The 8,470-nt window shown below is 35.1% G+C and overlaps 2 protein-coding genes across 6 annotated transcripts; both read left to right on the forward strand.

Moving 5' to 3' along the window:
* Window positions 1-233: 233 nt before the first annotated feature.
* LOC130507109 (protein FANTASTIC FOUR 2-like) lies at window positions 234-1,358 on the forward strand. The gene has a single exon (XM_057001818.1). The coding sequence runs from the start codon at window positions 238-240 to the stop codon at window positions 1,207-1,209; it is 972 nt and encodes a 323-aa protein (XP_056857798.1). The 5' UTR covers window positions 234-237; the 3' UTR covers window positions 1,210-1,358.
* Window positions 1,359-5,102: 3,744 nt separating this feature from the next.
* LOC130507107 (uncharacterized) lies at window positions 5,103-7,090 on the forward strand. 5 transcript variants are annotated; one of them, XM_057001813.1, is made up of 8 exons: window positions 5,103-5,364; window positions 5,493-5,525; window positions 5,832-5,889; window positions 5,969-6,274; window positions 6,383-6,431; window positions 6,540-6,634; window positions 6,742-6,830; window positions 6,926-7,090. In XM_057001813.1, the coding sequence occupies exons 1-8, from the start codon at window positions 5,210-5,212 to the stop codon at window positions 6,981-6,983; spliced, it is 843 nt and encodes a 280-aa protein (XP_056857793.1). In that variant the 5' UTR covers window positions 5,103-5,209; the 3' UTR covers window positions 6,984-7,090. The 5 variants fall into 5 exon arrangements, with proteins under 5 accessions (XP_056857793.1, XP_056857794.1, XP_056857795.1 ...); XM_057001815.1 differs by having other exon boundaries at window positions 5,172-5,399; window positions 5,493-5,536; XM_057001816.1 differs by having other exon boundaries at window positions 5,231-5,364; window positions 5,488-5,525.
* The last annotated feature ends 1,380 nt before the right edge of the window (window positions 7,091-8,470 follow it).

Here is an 8,470-nt window from a genome sequence, read left to right on the forward strand (position 1 = left end):
TTAAGCTTTCCCCTAAGGATATGTTAATTAGTTGTTAAATACAAACACAAGCAAAGCGCTTATGATTCCATTCTTCCGACTCTATTGGTTTACATATTATTACAAAATGATATGAACTTATGGATATACAGGATAATATCCGTTAGACCAAACACAGAGGAGTAATGGTTTAGCATATGAACTAGCACAAACTGTACGGTATGTTAACCAGTTGATATATATGTTCATGCAATTAAGATGGAGCTGGGAATAATAAAAGCCAATAGGAATCCAATGGCAAGTGGACTCACCACTATAAATACTTGTTCATACCTCCCTCTTTTCTTTCACATTCATCCCTCTTTCCTTTTAGTTACCTCTTTTAATTCAAACAAGAAATCAATCTCTTTCTCTCCAAATTTTCCGTTGATCAAAACCAACCAACGAGAAAAACTGAAAGATCTCAAGAACAATTATAAACTCTCATTTGGATCCTCTGTTTTTTTTTTCTCAAGAACACCAAAAATGTCAGTTGCTATATGTCAAGCGCTTGATAAAATTGTCACCAAGAGTGAAAGAAACGAAAGTTTCACCCAAAAAGGTGGACTGAGTTTCCTTCAGTCTATGTCTGATATCACTGCCATTGTCCGAAACGTAGAGGACAAAGCTTATGTTCACCCGGCCGAGAAACGCTCTGTTTCCAAGCTGAGTGAGAAAAGCTTAGAGATGTGCACTGAGAGCCTTGGGACCGAAACAGGAAGCGAGAGTGGTGACGATTTGTTGTTGCTTGCGTTTGAAGCAACCCACACTCCTAGGGTTCCTTCTCAGCCAAAAACTCGAGAAGAAAAAAGAGACACTGGCTTGCCTGCAAAGAAATCATTCCCGCCACCGATAAAGTTCGTTAAAGGATCAAAGTACACTCGTATGGTAAGAACACTAGGAGAAGATGGTCGTCTTGTTGTTCAAGCAATTAGGGTTTTGTCTCCGCCTCGTAACTTCGTAGCGGAACGTGGTGAAGGAAGGCTCCGTCTCTCTTTATCGCAGGAAAGCTCTTTTCTTGGGCATACTCACGAGGAAGAAGAAACAGAGGAGGAAATTATTGAGAACTTGGAGGGTCAAAATGGAAATAAAAAGTTTAGCATATTAAGCAGCAGATGCAAGGAGAATGGTCGTAAGCCTAAGCCAATGCTTACTACTTGGAAGCAGCAGCAGTTTTGGGTCGCTACTTAAGACCTAGTTCGACTCCAACTCCAATGTTTTCATTAAATAATTAATGGGTTTCTTATGTTTTTCTTGTATGAGATTTCTCTAGTTACTTTAAGTGTGTTTCTAATTCTGTTTAGTGTTTGTTAAATGAGAATTATTATTATTATTGTTGATTTTTTTAGTAGTCATGGCATGGTTTACAAGAACAAAAACTGAAAATGTACTATTTTATCTTCATTATTTAAGGGAAACGAACTCGGACAGTGTCCTTTAGGAAGCTTCCTATATCATTCTCGCAAAAACCTAACCTTTTCTACTAATATTATCTTTCACATTCCCACAATTTTTATTTGTAGCCAATACGCATATATATATATACTGTGTAGTTGAAATTTCTGAGCGGTTCATTTCTTTTTCCTCCAAAACCAGAGGTCAAAATAATATATTTTGTTGTTGTTGTTGTTATGTTAAGCTATTTTCTTACACTAGTATACAAAATTGGTAAACCATTTTCCGGAGAGAATCTGAAAGTTCCGGTGACGATACACCTGAAAATTTGGTGTGGTGCGGATTCGAATTCTTATATTTTGGGAATCCACATAACTCCTTAACCATCCGACTATAGACGAGTGTTTTTTCTTACACTAGTATAATTAATTATTTTACTTATGTTTAACATTTTGTAACAGAATTTAATCTATATAGTCCAAATTATGCAATGCATTACGTATATATCATCTTTTCATTGATTATGACGTGCGTGAAAGAAAACATATGTGGTACGTACAATCCCCACATGAACATATGAGAGATTGCTCCCACACGTCCACATGATCATCACATGCAAAATCCTATTTCTCACTTACTTTTATTAATTCTAAACATTTTTTCTTTCCTTTTAATGTCCCTTTTGCTCCCATTTTGATTCTGTTTCTGATTTTCCTTGTACGAAATGTGAGGACGCTCCTTTCCTTCTTTTGCTCCAAAACTTCCTTTTTGCGTTATCATATCCTATGTAAGTGCTTGAACTCCCTCGTTAATGGTACACTAAATCATAAATCATAACGTACAAAATAACAATAAGCCAAACGTTTATGTATATATGTTTTTTTTTTGAAAGCAATGTGTATAGAAGTTTCATCACGGGTTATAAAGACATATTTACATTCTTTTGAAGCATATGGTACAATGGTTTGTTCGGGTGAATAGAAAAACTGGTCGGTTTAAGACCATATTGATCAAGTTCCTTCATGCACAAACAATGGATTCGGTTTTCTACTAAAAAACATAATAAGTTTAATAGATTTCCAACTTCAAATTAATTTGGGTAAATAGAGTGGTCCAAACTTCTTATATATTACTTAAATTTCTTATATAATTTTAATGTGGGATTTTATCTTTAACATATTCTCACGAGATAATGGTGCATATAATTATTAATTGAAAAATTCATCGTATCTCTTCAGAAACAATACTTTATTTTTCTAACAATTTCCTCGGAACTGAGCCTTTTATGAACCATCAGGTAATGGAATGATAGGACTACTGTCTGGACCAGATTAACAGGTCAAGGTATGAGTTCGCTCTAATACCATAATAAGTTTTATAAACTTCTAACGTAAAACCAATTGATGGTAAATAAAATAGTTCAAATCCCTTATATCTATCTTATTAAAGTTGAAGTACAATTTCGGTGTGTTTGGATACTTGGATAAGAGTTTTAAAAAAAATTGGTGTGTTTGGAAACATGGATTGTAGTTTTAAAAAAAAAGTTAATTTTGTTTGGAAACAAAAATAGTAGTATTAAACAGAAAAATTAATGGGCTTAAGTTATTAAGTCCATTATAAAAGAATGTTGTCAATATATATAAGAAAAATATAATACAAAGCCCAATTTGAAATACCAACTCAACTTATGGTTTTTATATTTCATATTAAGTTTTTAAAATATAATATATGTAATTATTTATATGATGATACGTATTAAATACTATTAATTATATGATTACTTATATGATGATACATATAAAATACGATTAATTATATGATGAAATTATACGATATATAATAATGACTAAGGATGGGTTTTCAGACATCCACACGGGTTTGGTTCTGATCGGTTTACGTTTCGGGTTTTCGAGGTCAAAGATTTCAGTCCTATTAGGATGTTTCTAAATTTTTATTTGAGTTTGATTCGGATCTTTGCGGGTTTGGTTTGGGTTTGGATAACCTATGTAATTTTTTTTAAAAGTTTTAAATCACTATATATTTTAAATTTCTCAAAATCTATAAATAAAGTAATATATTACCTATAAATTTAAATAACATATGTCAGAATACCTAAGCTTAACATATTAATTGGTTTGATTTAAAATTTTGGATACGAAATCAATAATTATTTTAAGTATTTTTGGTGATTTGAGTATACTTTAACTATTTGAGATATTTGTTTTTAACTATCTATATGTATTTTCAAGTATTTTAAACCAATGTAAAAGTATCATTCTTGATGTTTTATATACGTTAAATATAAAAATAATTAATATATAAATATATAAATCTATTTTTAGATAAATTCAGGTACACGAATACTTCGGTTCGGATCCAATCCGGTTCTCTAACTAACAAAATTTTGAATAATTCGAATATCTAATCAATTTATGTTCACGTTTGGTACTATATTTACGGATTGGTATCAGTTCTGTTACTCGGATTCATTTTGCCAAACCCTAATAATTACATGAAAAACAAATATCATCATATTTTTAAAATATACATCCGCGGAGGTGCAGAGTTCAAAGTCTATAATCATTTATTTTAATAACAAGCCAAATAAATATGTTGATTAAAGAGCGAATAAAACAAAACTAAAGAAATACATAGTTTATCAGAGACACTCTATGTATCAAATTTATTATAAAGAAAATTTTATTAAAATAAATAAATTCAATAATTACAAACAAATAATATATTTTATAAAACTGAAAAATAATATCCGCGTTTTCGAAGCGCGGATCCAAATCTAGTATTACTTAAGTTTCTTACATATCTTTGAGGTGAGATTTTCTTTCCAACCAAACACCTTAAAATATATAAAAAAAAGAAGACAATAAATAGAGGATATATGATAAAAATAAACTGTTTTAGGTATAAATATCCCCCGACATGAACGAAGGTTTGTCATTTAATATAGACTTTACATCCTTATATATAAAAAGCTCAACCAATGGGAAGTAGACAAGTTATAAATGTAATGTCCAATCCAAGGTCTCAAAAAGTATGCAAATATATGAAAGGAGTACCTTTGTTTCTCTGCAAACGAATATCGAGAGAGGACTATGTTTGTCTCTGGTTCTGCGTGCTACTTGATGCTTTTTATTGACCACTATCTCAAGCGGCACCCATTTCTGTGATTGTATGTTCAATCTTTATTTTTCTATATCAAACATCTTTTTGCTCCTTTAATTTGATTACTGTCTATTTTAGTGATCTAAATCTCATAAAGTAAACACAATATACTAATAATATCTCTTGTATTCGTAGCCACCATATATATAAAATTTGGGAAACAAAAAAAAGAGGAAGACAATGATTATTGATTGTGTAGTGTTTAATATATGTACATTCATCAGCAGTTAAATATGGGTTAAATTCAAAAGGCTGGACTTAGCTTTGATTATTTGAAGACCCAACAAAAAATAATATGATCAAACTACATAAGTGGGCTAGTAATGATTAGCAAAGAACGGGAAGCGAGATCGGCCCAACACTCGCCAGCGATTATTGCTTGCTTTAGGGGTTAAATGTGAAATTAACAAAGTTTATGGGACTAACTTGTCATTCTAGTTCTCCCAAGGGTTTGATTTGTCATTTTCATCTTTTTTTTTTTTTAAAAGTTCCGGTGAAATGCTTTGAAATTCAATCTAGCCGTCGTTCTTCTTCTTCATCTCTCCCCCGCCTACTGACTTTTATTCAAATTTACTGAGAAACACAGTTACGCAGGTAGGTTCAATCTTCGATCACGATGGAGATGGAGATGGAGGAAGGAGAGGGAACTACAGAGGAGAAGTACGACGTAGACATCGCGACCACGGCTTCTTCACTCGGCGGCTCCGGCGTCTTCCACATCATCAATGACATTATCGGTTTCGTCCTCTATATGCATCAGCAGATCCCTTCGTACGTCGTCTCCCTATTTTCAACTCTTATATATGGTTCGATTCCGTTCTTATTTGATGGTCAATCTGCTGCCATGTATCTGTTCGATTAAATTTGATTTTTTTTTTTTTTTTTTTTATGAAGAATAGAAGATTTCTGGTTATGGATTGGTGTGGATTCAGGTTGGATTAGTGTGAGTTATAGAGATCAAATCTTGGTAGTTGAGTTTATGCTCAAATCCTTAGGGGATATTGAGAAACTTTGAGGCATGTTTCTTCACTATGTTCATCTTTATGCTACACTCCGAAAGGTCTTGTGTAACGCTCGCTCAGATTGATCACACACACTACTTCAAGTTTGATTTAAGAAGAAGAAGCTGTAGCATTCTCTTTTATGTATTGGCGTTTATTATTATTGTAAATCAAAGTCAAAGCGTTTGGTTTTGGTCACTCTTCTGCTTATTGGTTGGGTTACATGTGTGTGTGCAGGGTATTGCAAGACATGACTCTTGACTTTGATGGATTGCAAACTGAGTTTACTGATCTGGTATGTTGCTCCCTTCTACCCAACCCACTTTTTACTCTACCCCTTGTTTGTTCACTCTCTAAGAAACTTAGGTTGTTAGGAGGCGCATCTTACACAACCAGATGTGAAGCCACTGGTCAGGAGAAAACTATTGAGTAGGAAAAGAGAGGTGAAGCTTGAAATTAAGAAACTCCAGAAACTGATGACCACCATCTCTACTCTCCGAGGCGCCCTCCAGTTATTGATCCGTGAAGCTCCTCACATTCACAGAGTTGTGTTGATTCTTGGTGGTAGTCCTTTACGTCCTCAAAAAGCTTATGAACTGTTATTCACACACGGTGATAATGTTTTGAGCTTTCAAGGTGACTTTTCCAAATGCAAAGCTACTGAATCACTTTCCAAAAAGGTTTTTAATCTTACCTCTTAAGTTCTTGTTACTTGGATCATCTTATCTGCTATTAGAGGTGTAAAAAATGTTAATCTCGTCACTTTTTTTTTTGGCTTTATTATATAGACTATCCGAGCACTGATCTCGACGGGTGCTGGATCAACTTCGTGCCCAGGTAACTTTTGCAGAAATCTCAAACTTCATCAGCAGCATTATTAACCGTGAGGCCAACTGTGGTGTAGACTGTTAAATTGTTTCATTTCGTTTTTCTTCTGAATTGCAGGCCCAATGAGGCTCTTTATATTGGTTCAAGCTCCAGCTTCTCTGAATCTTCCCCAACATTTCCTTCCTAAACGTGACTTCAGATACAACAGAAAGGTATAGAGACTTGTGCTAGTTTCTATATTAGCTCCTCATACACTACACATCCAAGTAAAAATTTGGATTTCGATCACACCTTGCAAAAATGTTCTTTGTTATTGCAGTTTGTGCCTCTAAAGCTGCGGTTCAAGTGCAAAACTCAAGATAATGAGACAAATGTTCCGTTCAATACTGACACAAATGATCTAATATGGTAATTCCCTTTTCATCTTCTCCACTTACAGACTGAATAAGTACAGTTACTCATCGGAGGATCATCTTGATAATCCCCATCGGGTTTCACTGCAGGTTTCAGTGTCGACATGTGATAAAGGGCTTAGCTTTCCAGCAACCAGTCGAAGAATAATAAGACTTTTGAGTTTTTGTTTCTGTCTGTTGCAACTACTACACTCTATCACTTGTCTTCTAATCCAGTCATGTACTCTTTTATGGGTTTATTAACACCTTTCTAAACTTTCCTGCCACATTTAAAAGAAAATCTAGCGATTGTGTAATATTTGCATTCTTTTTAAGTCTATTCCTTGAAAGTAAAAATAACGAGTGGTTAGAATATGAAGAAAACAAAAAATATAGGGGTCAAAACACAAATGTCTCTTCTATTTCTTTCAATTCTTATGCTTAACAAGACCACTCGCAGATCGTTCCTTCTCCTCTCAAGCTGATACAGCTCCTCTCTCAGTCGTTAACCTTCCATTCTCGCCGGTAATCTTTCACTTTTTCTCGTTAAGTGTTCCAACTCGAATCTCGCCGTTAAACTTTATTTGTATTGTAGCTCGAATCGCCTGTTTGATCACTCAAATTCGAGTTTTAGGTTTTTTTTAAAGTTTGCTAAGTGTTGATCCGATTTCGATTTTGTTAGGTCCTTTCAACGGAGAGGAGGAGGAGGAGGAAGAAAAGATGATCTTCAAAATCGAAGACGTAACCGTCTACTTCCCTTATGACAACATATACCCAGAGCAATACGAATACATGGTTGAACTGAAGCGAGCCCTAGACGCCAAGGGACATTGCCTTCTGGAGATGCCCACCGGAACTGGCAAAACCATCGCCCTCCTCTCCCTCATCACCAGCTACCGCCTCTCTCGTCCCGATTCTCCCATCAAGCTTGTCTACTGCACTCGTACTGTCCACGAGATGGAGAAAACGCTCGGTGAGCTTAAGATACTCCACGACTATCAAGTAAGCCACCTCGGCGCCCAGGCTAAGATCCTCGCCCTCGGTCTTTCCTCCCGGAAGAATCTTTGCGTTAATCCTAAGGTCTTAGCGGCGGAGAATCGCGATTCAGTTGACGCTGCGTGTAGGAAACGTACGGCTAGTTGGGTTAGGGCTCTAGCTGCGGAGAATCCTAATGTGGAACTCTGTGACTACTTTGAGAACCACGAGAAGGCTGCTGAGAATGCCTTGTTGCCTCCTGGTGTTTATACTTTAGAGGTATATGATTCAATAAGTTTGAATCTCTTATTTAGTGTTTTTTTCTTTCTTTTCAGATTATTGAATGTGTGTTTTCGATGTTAGGATTTGAGGGCGTTTGGTAAGAATCGAGGATGGTGTCCTTACTTCCTTGCCCGGCATATGGTTCAGTTCGCCAATGTCATTGTTTATAGCTACCAGTATTTACTTGATCCTAAGGTGGCTGGAATCATATCCAAGGAATTACAAAAGGAGACTGTTGTTGTGTTTGACGAAGCGCATAATATAGATAATGTCTGTATTGAAGCACTCAGCGTCAGTGTGAGAAGGGTTACACTTGAAGGAGCTAATCGAAATCTTAATAAGATTAGGCAAGAAATTGATAGGTCCGCTCTTCTCTTCTTCCTACATAGCTCTTCTTAA

Source organism: Raphanus sativus, unplaced genomic scaffold (assembly GCF_000801105.2).
Source record: "Raphanus sativus cultivar WK10039 unplaced genomic scaffold, ASM80110v3 Scaffold4034, whole genome shotgun sequence".
NCBI lineage: Eukaryota > Viridiplantae > Streptophyta > Magnoliopsida > Brassicales > Brassicaceae > Raphanus > Raphanus sativus.